At 43.1% G+C, this 16,309-nt stretch overlaps 1 protein-coding gene across 5 annotated transcripts in view; it reads right to left on the reverse strand.

Annotated features, from left to right (window-relative positions):
• ROCK2 (Rho associated coiled-coil containing protein kinase 2) overlaps positions 1–16,309 on the reverse strand; it is a 120,589-nt gene that overhangs the window by 58,495 nt on the left and 45,785 nt on the right. For all 5 annotated transcript variants that reach the window (XM_075269148.1, XM_075269147.1, XM_075269144.1 and 2 more), the window contains exons 2-5: positions 8,496–8,577; positions 6,864–6,964; positions 6,337–6,474; positions 5,470–5,730 (exon numbers count right to left, since the gene is read on the reverse strand). In XM_075269148.1, coding sequence (XP_075125249.1) covers positions 5,470–5,730; positions 6,337–6,474; positions 6,864–6,964; positions 8,496–8,577 — 582 coding nt within the window. The remainder of the gene's footprint in view (positions 1–5,469; positions 5,731–6,336; positions 6,475–6,863; positions 6,965–8,495; positions 8,578–16,309) is intronic.

A 16,309-nucleotide genomic window follows, 5' to 3' on the forward strand; every position in this document is an offset into this window, starting at 1 on the left:
TAAAGCTTCTTTTTTTTCACTATTTTATGGGAGATTCTATACATTACTATTGCGGCTGGTCAAGTTTTTTTTTTTTTTGCTTGACTTGCGTGCAAGCCGAGGGATCTTTTTCAGCACAAAAACTGTGCTTAAAAATTCGGCTTATACTCAAGTATATACGGTATTACAAAGTTTCTTATATTTATTTGTACTTTTGTTTGTTCAAAGTTTTTTGGTAAAACGGTGGCCATTTTAATTTGTCCCAAGCCACATCACAAACCAGCAGATATTTAGGGAACGAAGAAGCGGACATATTGAAGTTTAGAGGATTATGGCAGCCGTTTAGTCCCCTCTCACATTAAGAAAATAACAATACATTCCCACCCTATATTAAAGGAGTTATCCAGGAATAAAAATCATGGCTGCTTTCTTCCTCTCAGGAAGTGATATCACATTCGTTGGTCACATGACCATATTGCTGCTCAGTTCTACTCATTTGAGTGGCACTGAGCTGCAGCGCTGTCATGTGACCGATGGATGTGATGTCACTTTCTGAAACGAAGAAAGCAGCCATGTTCTTCAAAACTGGAGAACTCTATTCATTTTAGATCCATGTAGACGGTGGTGCGCCTACAAAAAGCTGGCGGCATTCTCCTTTAAGTACTTTCAAACCTTATGTTATTATTGCCAATGCAGACACAATAGCTCACACTGTAACCAAAGCCAAACACCACAAGCGTTGTGCTCGAACCGTCTGTCATCCAGACAAAGCCGCTGCCAGCGCCGTCACTTCTCCACACACCTAAGGAGACGTTACTCATCACAATCCCAGTTACAGAGACGACCAGAAGCTCGTGTGGGGAATATTGACATTGGAACGCGCTCCCCAAGCTAAATAAATGTCTTTGTTTCTCATGACAACTGATATCCGCTTCTTATCTTGTACTGCTAACCACAACGATGGCTGACTTCAGGGCACTGCCAGACCAGGATTCAATAAAACCCAGTGCCAGGCTCCCGTAAAAACATGCAGTGGGACGGCTCGCCACTCCTGTAAAAGCCTTTAGCGCCTTGTTAAACGGCACTTAACTTTATTTATGTGTTTGGGTTTTGCAAGCAACAATTATTGCCTTTTCCCAATATAATGTCCTAGGTCATGAAGCGCGGGCCTAACACTGCCCTGTAAGGGTTAAAGCTTATGAGGTGTAGTTATACAAGCTAACGGTACATGACAAGTCTTCACTATGACGGCTGAACAATAACCTTTACATCGCAACGCCTTAAACGTTTTTTTTTTGTTTTTTTTTTTTTACCCTATATACGGACATTCCCTTGCTGAAGACCGAAAGTGGAACCCTCTACGATCAGCTGCTATGTCGGGGAAGACTGGCTGTTCGGTTCGGTTCATATCTGTGCGGGTCTCTGTGGCGGACCCCAAAGTCAGAGAGCCTGACCGCTAAAACAGTGAACTCACACGGACCCCAGCAGACCCCATTAACTGGAAAGGGGTATGGTGGGTGTCCAACGTTGTCAGTCAATGCAGGACTTTACGCCAATTTTACTTTACGCCAACTCTACGCCAATTTTTAACCATTTCTGCAGCAGAGTCTCTAACAAAGATGTGAACGTAGCCCAAGTCTTCATTTTCTCTGTAACACCCCTACAGTGGGGAATTAATAATTTTATGGTACGCTCACACTGCGGACTCGGGCATACAAATCTGCCTCCCTTTCATTTCAATGGGATGCAGAAACTTCTTTTTCTCACCATCTGGGGGGGAAGAGCTAGCGGAATAAAGAAGTATCCTGCCCAATCTTTGTACGTGTACCTCCCAGAGGAAAATCTTTCTACCAATGGCTGTTCTATTTCTGTAGCAGAATTTCCAAAATTTGCCGTGTGAATTTATCCCACCACAACAAAACTGACTTTCATTCTGATATGTCTGCTATATCCACCTTGAGACAGACTGCAACTACATCAGCGTCAGATTATATATGTCTATAGAAAGCGTAATGGGGAGGTGTGAGCAGGTGCTAAGGGGCATCGAAAAAGAAACACAGGCTTAAAATGATGCTGCAGCTAAAAAGGAAGTTTCTATAATAGCCCAAGTGCTTTTAGAGTGCCCATTAAGCCAATGGGATGTCTGTGTAATACAGAACAGTTCCTCCAGGCAAGATACACTCTTTGAAAGTGTTCCTCTAATCTGGTGAAGAGATATGGATTGTGAACCTCAGACCTATTAATTGTATGGACAAAACACTTTAGGATGAAAGTGCACCGTGACCAAGGGAAAAAATAGGCATCGGCCAAGCGTTAGATACGGTCATCAGGACTCGATATTTGTCTTACTTTGCCCTGTGCATTGTCCTGCGAAGTACAGACCGCCATTTATACCATCCATGGCACTTCAGACACAGACTGTTGTAATATAGGACATGTATTGGCAGACTACTAGATGGATATAAAGACCAACTTAAATATAATTTTTTTAACCCCTGACTGGACAGTCACTTTGCACCCAGAATTTTATCCACAATTGGTACACCATGCATGACCATCACCGCTTCCTGCAGGGCTGTGGATTTTGGGTTGAGTTGGAGAAAAGTTACCGACTCCAAAATATATTAATTCTAGAATTAATTAATTACTTATTTACTTTCATGGGCATTCAATCACTGAATCTGAGGAGCTTTACTGCTTTTGTCTGACCGTGGCCAGTTAGAGGGGCTCATGACTCCGCAGCCCTGGCTACCTACAAGCAAACTTGGCAACTTGATGAGCACCATCGCTTGCTTCCTCCATCCTCGCACAGTGTATATCCATCTGCTCATCACATTTCCTTGGTGGGGTAGGAAGCCACCACGACAAAACCATCTCAAATCTATGGCCAAATAAATGGGAATGATGGGAAGAAAACCAACAAGTGCAACAATAACAAAACCTTAGAAGACATTTCCAATATATTGTCTTCTTGTGACCCATGCAGACTGCTTTTACTAGCCTTGGCAAGAGATCTGTCTGTCGATACACGGCCAAAAAAAACATCCACAACAATTCAGCCTCATTAATACGTACTTCAGAAATAAAACCGCACATGCTCACACAGTGTTCTACCGCTAGGTGACCACTAGCTGGCGCCAACAGCAACACAATCCTCAACATTTCATCACACCAGACTTCCCGAAAAAAAATCCTTAAAATCTATTAACCGGCTTCATTCTGCACATACATCCTGCTCCTATATGGCAACATCCAAGTGATCCGGGGAGCTGGCTGGCACATTCTGTACTCTGTTCTTAAAAAGTGCAGAGCCCTCAGGAGCGGAAGCAGTGACTGTGACGGCTTCAGGAAGAATTTAATACAGGTCTCTGGCATGTGCGTCTGGAATGTGCATAGACTGAGACTTCATTGTGACACTGGGGGGTATTATACACTCCAAACATGTAAAGATTAGGAAACCAGCGAGCAATTAGCATCTATCAAAACGGCTGCAAGTGCGCCAATAGAGACAAATGGCTGCTGGCGGTGGAGCTGCCGCCTATTTAGAATTAGGAGACGACACCAGATATAATGACTCTATTAGATGCACATCCATACATTGTGTAAAGAACTGCCTCGCCAACACTGCCGCACACAATGGCCTTCAGATGCATGGGAAGGTTTCGAGGAAATTGCTGCAGATTCTGCACCAAAAATCCAAGTCAATTTACATCTGGCTGAGATAGTGAAAATCAGTACGGAAATAGGAGCGGGCTGTGGAGTTCCACTTTTTGCATCAGTCCCATTCATTTGAACAGGGCTTACACAAGTCCATGAGTTTGCCATGAAAATAACCCTATTTTAGATGAATGGAACAGATTTTCTATTGTAAAATTTTTTTAGTAAATCTGCCACAAGTGAACAGACCCTTATAATGTGCCTCAAATTCTAAAACCACTTTCCATAACTGAATAGTACAGGTAAATATAATAATCTTTGTAATAGATCTTTATTAAGGGAATCTGTTTCTTTCTCCATCTATTAGACTAATGTCCTCCTCCTTATCTTAATTAAGTCTCTCTCTATAGCATCCATTCAGTCTTTAGCGTCATACGGTAGTCTATGGAGAGGGTAGGGGGCAACACAGTGGCTCAGTGGTAAGCACTGCAGCCTTTCAGAGCTGGAGTCCTGGGTTCGAATCCCACCAGGAACAACATCTGCAAGGATTTTGTATGTTCTGCCCGTGTTTGCGTGGATTTCCTCCAATTCGACAAAGACATACTGATAGAGGAGAAAAAAAAAAAAAAGTACATTGTGATCCCTATATGGGGCTCACAATCTACATAGAGACAAAAAAAAAAAAGTCTATGGAGAGGGAAGGAGGCTATTAAGTATTTTTACGGTCTCATTCTTTGCAGTGTTCTCCCTCACAGCTGCAGTTAATTGTGTCCTTTCAGCACCCTCGTCCCCATAGACTTCTACATAAAAAGTAGCTCAATGTGATAAGTGAAGGAGACAGATTTCCTTTGTAAGATACATTACAAAGTTTCTTATATTCACCTGTACTATTTTCATTTATGGAAAGTTGTTTTACAATTTGAGGTACAATATACTGAGGGATCCATGGCTAACTCTTAAATTTCTGCCATAAAACACGTGAAAAGGTCTCTAGAAATGTGAGACTTTGGTCTGAGGTTTGTATAGATAGTGGTTCTGATCGGTGGTCTAGTATCTGTATAGATGAAGGGTTTGGTGCCCGTATAGATGGGGGTGAGCTTAGACTGCATCTCTATAAATAGTGTCTGTATAAATGAAGGGGTTCAATGTTCTCTATAGATGTGAGGGTTTGGGCTGCGGCTTGTATAAATGTCGAGTCATCTATTTATTTATTATGCTTACTTATATAGCGCCATCATATTCCGCAGCGCTTTACAGACATTGACAGTCACTGTCCCATATAGGGCTCACAATCTACATTTCCTATCAGTATGTCTTTGGTGTGTGGGAGGAAACCCACACGAACACGGGGAGAACATACAAACTCCTTGCAGGTGTTGTCCTTGGCAGGATTTGAACCTAGGACTCCAGCGCTGCAAGGCTACAGTGCTAACCACTGAGCCACCATGCGGCCCTTACTGTCTATACTGACAGAAGTGAGTTACACTAGAGTCTGTATAGAGAGGTCTGGGGTGTGGCCTATTTTCATTATGGGGTGTGGTAAAGGGGTTCAGATGTACCATTTATGAATTGAAGGGCATCAACAAAAAATGGGTGCTACACAGGAAGTCTTTTATTCTCGGTTTCGTAATGTCCTCACATCCTTACGCGAAGATTGGCCGACATCCCCCCCTCCCCTTAAATACTTACATTGTTTATAGTGTAATCAGAAATTAGTTCTATGCCAGGTATAAAGCATGACACGTAGGCGAAGGCTTCGTGAACACGCCAGTGATTAACCATACAATTACAGGTGAAGAAATCATAAGCAGCCGCCAAAGTTTCTTTACTTACTTCATCCATCTTCATACACGTCCCAAAGTCTGCCAGCTTCAGGTGCCCGTATTTGTCCAGTAGCATATTGTCCGGTTTGACGTCTCGGTGGATCAAGCCCATGGAGTGAATTGCGTCGAGGGCTAGGACCACTTCGGCAGTGTAGAATTTTGCCCACTTCTCAGGCACATCGTAGTTGCTCATAAGGTTTACAAGGTCTCCGCCAGGCATGTACTCCATCACCATGTAGAGATACTTGTCATCTTGAAAGGCACAGTATAGCTATAACATGCAATACATAGTCATCACTACTGGATAGATCATAGTGTAATACATACAACAAACAGCACATACAGCAGCATGAAGATATATAGATGGTGGGACAGATTATCATGCACACGACCAAGCTGTCTGAGGTGGGGCCGATTCTCTTCGCACGACAAACCTGTTCTATGATCATCGGAATTGAGCATCGGGCATCTCAAAAATTGGTTTGAGATTATGTGTTGAAAGCAAGTGTAATGATCTGAGCATCGAACAAAGGCTACAGTGTGATGCCTAGATGACAGGGTCACCGAATCTCCAAATGGTAAGTCTAGTGGGGTGTCCGCAGTATCCATTAGAAAGTGGACCAATAGTGGTCCAAGGAAGGACATCCGCTGCAGACCAAGTGTTTACGGCTACGGTATTCCCTAAAGGCAAGGGGTCTCTTTCAGCCGGATAATATATCCTGTCACACTGCAAAAATTGCTCAGGAATGGCTTGACGAACCTGACCAAATTTCCCAGATCTCAATCTGATTGTGCATCCATGGGATGTGCCGAAAAACTACAGGAAAAGAAGTAATTCAGAAAAAAAAAAAAACAATAAAAGATAAGATGATATTACCTGAACTACCCACGGGCTGTTTGCAAAGGCCATGATATCCCTTTCTTCCCAAAAAAAGGCAGAATCGGATCTTTTTATCATTTCAAATTTACTTAGCAGTTTCATCGCGTAAACTTTTTGTGTGTTTTTGTGCCGAACCTGTAGAGAAATAAAATATCATGAGGGACATCAAAGATGGGACAGCAGCAATGTGCACGGAAGGCGACAGCTTTATAATACAAGTATTTGTTCTTAGGACACTAGCATTTAGTGTATGGGTCATACTGGACTAATAAAGGACAATATTCTAGCTGGCCCTGTGGTCAAATGGATACTAGACAATGATACTGGTATCGATTGAATGATGGAAGTGTTGAGTACAGGGCCAACATGGCTGATCATTGGTGATCCATGGCCACAAACCACAGAATCTATACAATCAATACAACATATTAGATGCTGAATGACTTGCATAAAAAGGGAAGCCAGGAATCATAGAAATAAGTACAGCCGTTCTCCAAACAGGGACAATGGAAACCATCTCTTACCAGCTGGACTTCACCAAAGGCTCCTCGCCCAATGACTTTTACTACATCGTAATCTTCAGCTTTCATCTGCAAGTTGCGCACATCGCCCACAACTTTTTCATCTTCAAGAAAAAAAAAAGATATATCTTTATAATAATAATAACAATAATAATAATAATAATAATAATACAAAAACTAAACATGTACTACATAATACAAAATTCCTAACAGTATTCCCAAGGAAAATATGGGGGGGGGACTTAGATCACTTAGAAATGGCTGTAGGCATGTGGCCGGCTGTATCACACAAGGCACATGTCACATTGCCACATTGCAGTAATGATGGTGGATGCGGTCACGTTGTGACGTGCAAATTACAGTAAGTATGATGAGACAACAGCAAAAAAAAAATTACTTGAATCCATCACGTTGCTATAACTTGCAAGGTGATCATACTGACTTCTGTTCGATGCAATGTAGACAGACCCTTTGAGCTTTGCTCTGCTGGTGCACGTGTAGTTGTGTAGGCCTAGTCTTACAGCGGCTCTAAATGGTAACAGCCCTGCAATAATCTCCTTCCATCTCAGTCACCATATTACATCTCTGGCACAATGTGACGGACCTCTCTATAAGTCCTTTAGCCTACATTCACATGACCAAGTTACATCCATGAACCTCTACCCGTGTGAGCCGTATATACCAGCCTGATCATCATGCCGGGAGGGGGACTCTTAGCATTATGGTTATGTATAATACTAGGAGACCCTGCCTCGCACTGACATACTGTCCAATAGTGAATATAGTACTGCACAGTGGGTCACTGGGAAGCAGAAGCCTCCTAGAATCATACAGAACTATAACCTCGACTTAAAGGGATTCTACCATTAAAATCTAATGTTTTTTGTCAATCACACGTAGGAATAGCCTTAAGAAAGGCTAATTTTCTCCTACCTTTACAAGTCTCCTCCGGGCTGCCGTTCGGTAGAAATCTGGGTTTTTGTCAGTATCCAAATGAGTACTCCAGCAGCACTGTAGGCGTCCCCAATGCTGCGAGAGAAATTTCCAGCGCCGCCTCCATCTTCTTCAGGAATGGCCTCTCTGCGCGTCTTCTTCCGCCGCTGAGGTCAATCTTCTAGGCCTCTTACACAGTAAGTAAGCAAGCAGCCATTTTCTTGTGGCCTTTGGACATGCGCAGTCAGCTCTGCCCGAGGCCTAGAAGTTTGAACCCATCACCTGAAGAAGAAGCGTGAAGAGGCTGTTCCTGAAGAGGATGGAGGCAGCGCTGGAGATTTCTCTCGCAGCATTGGGGACGCCTTCAGTGCTGTTTGAGGGCTGGGGTCCGCCCCCAGTGCTTCGAGAGGACTCATTTGCATACCAACGAAAACTGGGATTTCTACCGAACTTTCTTAAGGCTATTTATTCCTACCTGTGATCTACAAAAAAAATGTTATTTTAATGGTAGAATCCCTTTAATGTTCAGGCCTGTAAACATGGGGTCGGTCACGTAATGGAGTGTCATGGTTTCTGTTTATAAGGATAATGTGAACAAAGCCTAAGAAAATTCTTCCACTATTATATTCCTACTTCTAGAAAAGACTAGACTTCATGAATTAGATCTAACAAACTAGAGGACATAAACACGTGAATCCTTACATCTATTTAGGAAGTTGTCAATATTCTTGTTCTTTCGTAGTGCAGGGAAGTCGAGGTCAAGAACCAGGGAATTGAGTCCATCCTGCAAGAAAAAAGAAGATGTACAATTACTAAAACAGTCCTTTACATAGATCTAGTCACACAAAGCTAATAGAATGGGATTTACTATGAAAGAAATGATTGGTTATATTATAGGGCAGTGGCCTCAGAGATACGGCTCACCAGCGGTTATGAGACTACAACTCCCATCATGCCCTGACAGCCTGTATCTGGCACCAGAATTACAACGTATATAAATAATACGAGCCGTCACTAAGGTTCAGGAATGTTTGATTTGCCCCATATCGGTCACAGAGACATGGTTAGGGGCCCCAATACACATACATTCACATCCTTCATTGGGCGCCCCACCCAGAGCCTTGAGCATAAAGACTGTTTAAAATCACGGAAGAAGTCGTCCTGCAATGGCGACTTTTTCATCCAGTGAAGTCATGAAGAAAATGGATACCCAATAGACCCCATTATAATCAATGTGATCCCTTGCTGTCTAATCCATTTTAATGTTTAGTCCGGATGGATGAGAAGAAAGCGTTAAAGGACGCAGATGTGAACAGAACCAAAGTTTCAGAAAAACACATTTCTAGATAAAACAGAGTGTGTTCATGAAAGAAAAGCGATATGGAGCGGTGGAGGGGATGATATGGAGTCGTCTTCTATAGCATGGGGCTTGTGTAGAGATATGTGGGGAAGCAGGAAGCCGGCGGTCTCTTCTGCAGATGTCAGGAAGCCTGCCACCGAAATGATTTCATGCTCTCCTTCCTCTGTGCTATGACAGAACTGTAAGCCCCGGACTCTTCCTATTATCGCTCTGTGCAAACAAATGACGTGTGGGCGACTTACAGCGCTGGCAGAGCGCTCTGCTAAACATACAAGCAAAGGAGCGTCTGCAGCCTGTGGAAAGCCATTAGTAAAAGCAGGAGCGATGACATGGCAGGTCTATTCATTGTACTCATCAGATCAGTAAGGAAGCAGCGCTAATGTGTAACACATGAATGTCCACACACATGTTATACACCAAAAATATTATACAATTATTCATGTGACAGAGACTGAGGCTACAAAAACTTTGCTCACACTTGTATTCATTATTGTTATTTAGCACATGAAAATAATGTAGTCATCCAGGAACTGCCAGGTAGAGGTGGGGGGTGCAGGCATGGAAGAGATGGGGGGTGCAGGCCTGGAAGAGGGGGGGGGTGTAGGCCTGGAAGAAGTGGTGGGTGCAGGCCTGGAAGAGGTCAAGGGTATAGGCCTGAAGAGGTGGGGGGTGCAGGCCTGGAAGAGGGGGGGGGTGTAGGCCTGGAAGAAGTGGTGGGTGCAGGCCTGGAAGAGGTCAAGGGTATAGGCCTGAAGAGGTGGGGGGTGCAGGCCTGGAAGAAGTGGGGGACGGATAGGCCTGGAAGAGGTGGGGGTATAGGCCAGGAAGAGGTGGGGGTATAGGCCAGGAAGAATTGGGGAGCAGGGTTTTTGGAGGTGGGAAGGAGGGGCCTGGGTGTACAAGCCCAGAAAAGGTGTGACCTGCAAAAAGCACTTCTAGTAGAAAATGTGATGCCTTGCAGGGCATGTAGCGCCACACAGGTTCACACCACAGACTAGTAATGTACTCTGTACCGCCATATGTCATAAATTCCTGTGTACATGTTGCCATAGTCTAGGAAAATAGAAGGCTTGATTAAAGACACTTGGCCTGTAAGTTTCCATTCCAGTCTGTGGTTCCGGATTACGTCTGGGCCACCTCGGATACATCAGATGTTGTTGTTGCCTTTAGAGATGACGGCCAAACAAGCTCAAGTGACGAAGCTAACCAAAATACTGAAAACTCCACAAGACCAGTCATCCAGATAAACAGGCCAAAGTACAAAAGCGAAAAACAGGAAGGAAAACTGCTGAAAATACACTGAATTCATCAAAGAAAAAAGGAACCAAAAGATACACTTGTCAATAGTGTATGTAATGGGGGGGGGCAGTGATATCTATAGAGGTGTTATCTTCTATAGTAATACGGATTGATGTAAATGAGACATCCACTGCAAAGAAAACCCCTACAGAGTTGTGGCCAAAGTGATAACTGCATGATAGATAGTACTTTTGACATTGAAAAATGAAATAATAATAATTAATTAATATTATTATTTAAAAAGTGGTGTCAAAAAAATTAGGTTGTAACTCCTGGTGACACATTCCCTTTAAGGATCTATTTAGATTTTTTTTTTTTTTTATAAATATGTCACAATTATTATATATTTTGTTATATAAAAACCATTTTAGAGTCCAAAAAGTCATATACTCCCCAGGTACAACACTGGGACATCATTAACAAAGTCTATAAAGGAATGCCCCGTTCAGGTAAGCGCCCACCTAGCGGTGCATGAAATAGACTGTAGATGTGAGGGAGTTGCAGACCACCGCATACGAGGGAAATAAGTGTAAACACATGTACAGATAGACCGTAATGAACCTGTTCGCCATCTGTGGAGACGGCTGCGCGCCATTTCCTGCACAGATACTCACTTACTGTCACTTTTAATTCTCCTAACACTTGGTATAACCCAGATATACATATCAGAGGAAACATGCCTGAAACATAACAAAGGCGATAGCAGAAAACAAATGTGTTGGCAAGTATGTTCCAGAAAATCCAATAATCGTAACGTACTGGACGAGAGAGGAAACGCAAAACCTTAAAATCACAAATTTACCTAATTTTTAATTATTAATAATTCAAGGGAGCTGAGACGGTGGAAGCAGGGTTATGGTAGGTTCTTAGGTTGCTTTTGAAGATGGGAAAGAGTGTCTTAAGTGTTGGGCTAGAGCAGGGGTAGGGAACGTACGGCTCTCCAGCTGTTGCAAAACTACAACTCCCAGCATGCATACTTGCTCTGCTGTTCTTGGAACTCCCATGGAAGTGAATGGAGCATGCTGGGAGTTGTAGTTTCACAGCAGCTGGAGAGCCGAAGGTTCCCTACCCCTGGTCTAGAGAGTAGCAGAGTATGGGGGAAGTGTGGGAGACATGGAATGGAAGTGAATGGGATCTGAGCTGCGACACAGCGGCACAGCTACTAAACAAATGTACAGAGCCAAAGGCAACACGGTGGCTCAGTGGTTAGCACTGCAGCCTTGCAGCGCTGGAGTCCTGGGTTTGAATCCTGCAATGAACAACATCTGCAAGAAGTTTGTATGTTCTCCCCGTGTTTGCGTGGATTTCCTCCCATTCTACAAAGACATACTGATAGGACAAAAAATAAATTATGCCCCTATATGGGGCTCACAATCTACATTTAAAAAAAAAAAAAAAAAATGTACAGAGCCCCCTGCTAGGACACTGGATACTAGATTTAGACCAATCCCCTTATAGAGGACCTTTCACCACCAAGTACAGCTCTTTGCATCCTTTATTTGATGCTGCACCACCGATTCTGGCATAGTTGTAATTCGTTCTCTAGCCTCTGCCTTTGCCGAGCTATCAGGGCTGTTAGTTTTGGTGTCTGATATGCTGTTTAGGCTCTGTGATATCAGGAGGGCAGTGTCAGATGGGAACAAAGAAGGGGGTGATTCTGCCATTACAGAGCATCTCAGACACCAAAACTACACAGTCCAGTCATATTAATGTGAACATCGCCTCCTTTTGACGTCAACGTTAAATAACCAATCGCAGAAGGCACGTGTCATCAGCCATCCGGGTGCACTCATCATTGTGGAAGGCACGATGGATCAGCACAAGTATGCATCTATCGTTGCAGACCATGTTCACCCCTACATGTGAATTGTTTTTCCTCAGGATGATGGCATCTACCAGCAGGACAATGCGACGTGTCATAAAGCTCGCAGTGTACATGCGTGGTTCGTGGAGCACCAGGATTTGATTACCGTACTACCTTGACTTGACCCCAATCGAGAATCTGTGGGATTGGGTTGTTCGTGCCACAGATGCTCAACCACGTAACCTAGCGCAGCTGGCCACGGCACTGGAGTCAGCATGGCTCAACATCCCAGTGACATCATCACAACATCCCCTCTCTTCCTGCACATCTCGCAGCGGTCCACTCTGACAAAGGTGGTTATTCTGGATTTTGACAAGGGGTCACATTAATGTGCTGGACTGTGTAATTGCACTTACTGCTCAGGAATCCCCATTAAGGGCTAAGGCTCTGCTGATTTTTGGATGTGAACGCAAGTTTAGGGGAACTCTACCCCTCTGTCTGACCACTGCTCAGAGTCAGATTGCGAAAAAAAATAAATAAAGGAATTAGAATCTGAGTTGGTCGTTTGGCCTACAGACCCCACAGCCTTGGCCGCAAGTCCATGGCAATGGCATGGACAACTTGTGGTACTGATTTTGTAAGGAAGCCATCATCTTAAATCCTGGATATCTCCTTTAGCACTTGATCATAATCTATAAATGAAACTACCACTACTTGCCATGAAGAAATTATTTGCATTCGTGACCCTCAGGATGAAGAATTTTTGCAAAAGTAAAACGGAATTAACAAAATGTCACCACCACAAAATCCCCTACTATTCATTCCCACTCATTAATGACTCCATAATGTGGCTATTTAGTGCCGTCTCATTAAGCTCATTAGTTAAGCGCATCAATTTGCTAAATTACATCCCGTTTAACACTTAAACTAATAGGCTTACACACTTTCTTGGGCTTTTTAAGCTCCTTCGCAAACCTTTTGAAGACTTTCTTCATACGAGGCGTCGAGGTGCCGATACTGAAGTCCAATAAAAGCCACCAAGAACGTACTACAGTAGGGTGACCCAATACTTACTGAATACTGAGGGAAGGAAACCACCATGTATATACTACGGTAGGGTGACCCAATACTTACTGAATACCAAGGGAAGGAAACCACCATGTATATACTACGGTAGGGTGACCCAATACTTACTGAATACCAAGGGAAGGAAACCACCATGTATATACTACGGTAGGGTGACCCAATACTTACTGAATACTGAGGGAAGGAAACCACCATGTATATACTACGGTAGGGTGACCCAAAACTTACTGAATACTGAGGGAAGGAAACCACCATGTATATACTACGGTAGGGTGACCCAATACTTATGGAATACTGAGGAAAGGAAACCATCATGTATATACTACGGTAGGTTGACCCAATACTTATGGAATACTGAGGGAAGGAAACCATCATGTATATACTACGGTAGGGTGACCCAATACTTACTGAATACCAAGGGAAGGAAACCACCATGTATATACTACGGTAGGGTGACCCAATACTTACTGAATACTGAGGGAAGGAAACCACCATGTATATACTACGGTAGGGTGACCCAAAACTTACTGAATACTGAGGGAAGGAAACCACCATGTATATACTATGGTAGGGTGACCCAATACTTACGGAATACCAAGGGAAGGAAACCACCATGTATACACTACAGTAGGGTGACCCAATACTTACGGAATACTGAGGGAAGGAAACTTCTTGTTCTGTCAATTCAGTTTTTTAGTAGGCCAACAAAAAATGGAATTCAAAAAAATTTTTTAGCCCCTTCTATCCTTTTTGATGATCTTTTACCTACCGAATCCACATAAATTCCAAGTTTAGAAAGCTGCATAAGCCTAAAGTTTGCCGGGTAATACTTTTGTGTATACATCCGAGAAGAATACTATGCGACTTGGCAAGAAAAAGATTCCCAGATGATTTAAAGTTTTCTTCACTGACGTTATAAACCCGGCTAAAGTCAAGCAGCTTATACAGCAACGTCAGAATTTATGGAATTATCTCCTGCTCCATGTCTGTTATATTACACCAGGGATTTAACATTTGTACATTTACCTCCCCATATCAAGCCATATTTAGCAAGTATAAAAACCATGGGTAATTCACGGAAGTTGTTTAGTCTGAACTAAGGCAGGCCAAATCCTGAAGATTCAGATACCCAAAGTGCCTAGAAATTCTCTGATGGTCTCCACTTTCTATAGTTTTTATTATAATTTGAGCACTAACAAAAACAAAAAATATATATCAAACTAGTTATTGGAATAGTGCCCCTTACCTTACCCCTACGGTGCATGCACAGTCCGTAACCACAAAAAAAGGAAAAGAAAAAACAAAAGCACGACCATAATGAAAGGGGTTAGGTTCAATGCACACGGAGTATTTGGGCGCGGATTCTGCGTCAGAATCCACGCAGGAAAAAAGCCTCCCATTGACTTCAATAAGTTAGTTTTTCCACGAGTGAAGGGAGGTTTTGTTTTTTTTCCCCGGACGGATTCCGTGTGCACTGACCCTTATCCGGTTTCTAACATTGATGGCCTATCCCCTGCAGATCACAGTTACCGAGACAGTACGGTTCATGGTATGGACAGTGCTGTTCTCTCGCTGCACAAACTGTAGTGGCGGGTGTAGATCCTGCAACACTACTCCATAGTCGTCAGACCCCCGCAGATCTAATATTGATGGCCTATCCTAAGGATAGAAACCAGATAACTTTAATGTCATGTAAAATATGGACCTCACACGTCTGAATGCAATCAAAGCACCATTTATCGTGAACAGTAGAGATATGTAAACGTTTTCGGTCAGGATTCACCTTCATCAGACTCTCCAGAGTCCCAGGATAGGGTCCGCAATAGGTTGCCAATATAGTCAAAAAACGTTAAGCTGACTATGCGCCAATTCGGCCGTAACGAGCAACAAAATGAAAGCTGCTGTTTGCAGAGGGAAAGCGCATTAAATGGTGCTTTGATTGCATTCAGACGTGTGAGGTCCATGCTTTACAGATAATAAGGGGTGGGACCCTAGCCTCACACCAGCGGGACGACAGCTCTAGCCTTATCTAGAGTACCTTTAATGTTTTATTACATCGTGCCCCCCATACAGCAATAATAGACCTTTGGGGACAGGGTTTTGTGTATTTTTGTTTTTCTGCTAGTTTCTCCTGTATCTGGGCCGATATATTTAGCGCTTCTTGGGAGGCAGGGACGATAATGAACCGTCCTTGCCTTCTTTATAGGAGCGTTGGCTGTGGTTCCACCATTTTGTCCGGTTACGTCCTTGCAGAGTGAATAGTGTACCGCCCGGACACATACAGACTATGGGAAATCCAGAACCGATTAAGAAGAACATTTCACCATCTCCACTCCTTTGTAACCTCCAAAAGGCGCTGCTCCACTGATTGTGACGAACTTCACCAAATATTCTGCCCGATAACTCTCCCAAGAAACAATGATATGACAGAAGCCTTGTATATACAGATGCCTGCTTTTATGGGGACCCGTCCACTTTAAGTCTCTGACAGGAATTTACAAGTAAAGGCGCACTAATCCACAGAGGAGAAGCCATGTTTTTCTTTTGCCACACCTAGTCCATAGAACCTTAAAAAATCGTATTCCAAGACACCAGGCCTTGCCTTATGATCCAGGTCCAAAATATGCTAACTATTTCCTTCATCTCTCCCAACAACCACCATCTCCTCGGCTGGATCTCAATATCAAAAAATATACAGAATAAAAGGGAGAAAGTTCATTTTTCAATATATGGGTCACTGAAAAGAACGGAGAACAAAAGAACATATCGATCATGGCTCACCTCTTCAGATTTACTTATCCAACCATTTTACTTGTTCCTTATATCATACATCTATCCGAAACTACAACACGTTTAAAGGGATCCTATCATTGAAACACATTTTTTTCTCCCTACCACGTCGGAATAGCCTTAAGAAAGGCTATTCTTGTCCTACCTTTAGATGTCTTCTCTGCGCCGCCATTCACT

The sequence above is a fragment of the Leptodactylus fuscus genome, chromosome 3 (assembly GCF_031893055.1).
Source record: "Leptodactylus fuscus isolate aLepFus1 chromosome 3, aLepFus1.hap2, whole genome shotgun sequence".
NCBI lineage: Eukaryota > Metazoa > Chordata > Amphibia > Anura > Leptodactylidae > Leptodactylus > Leptodactylus fuscus.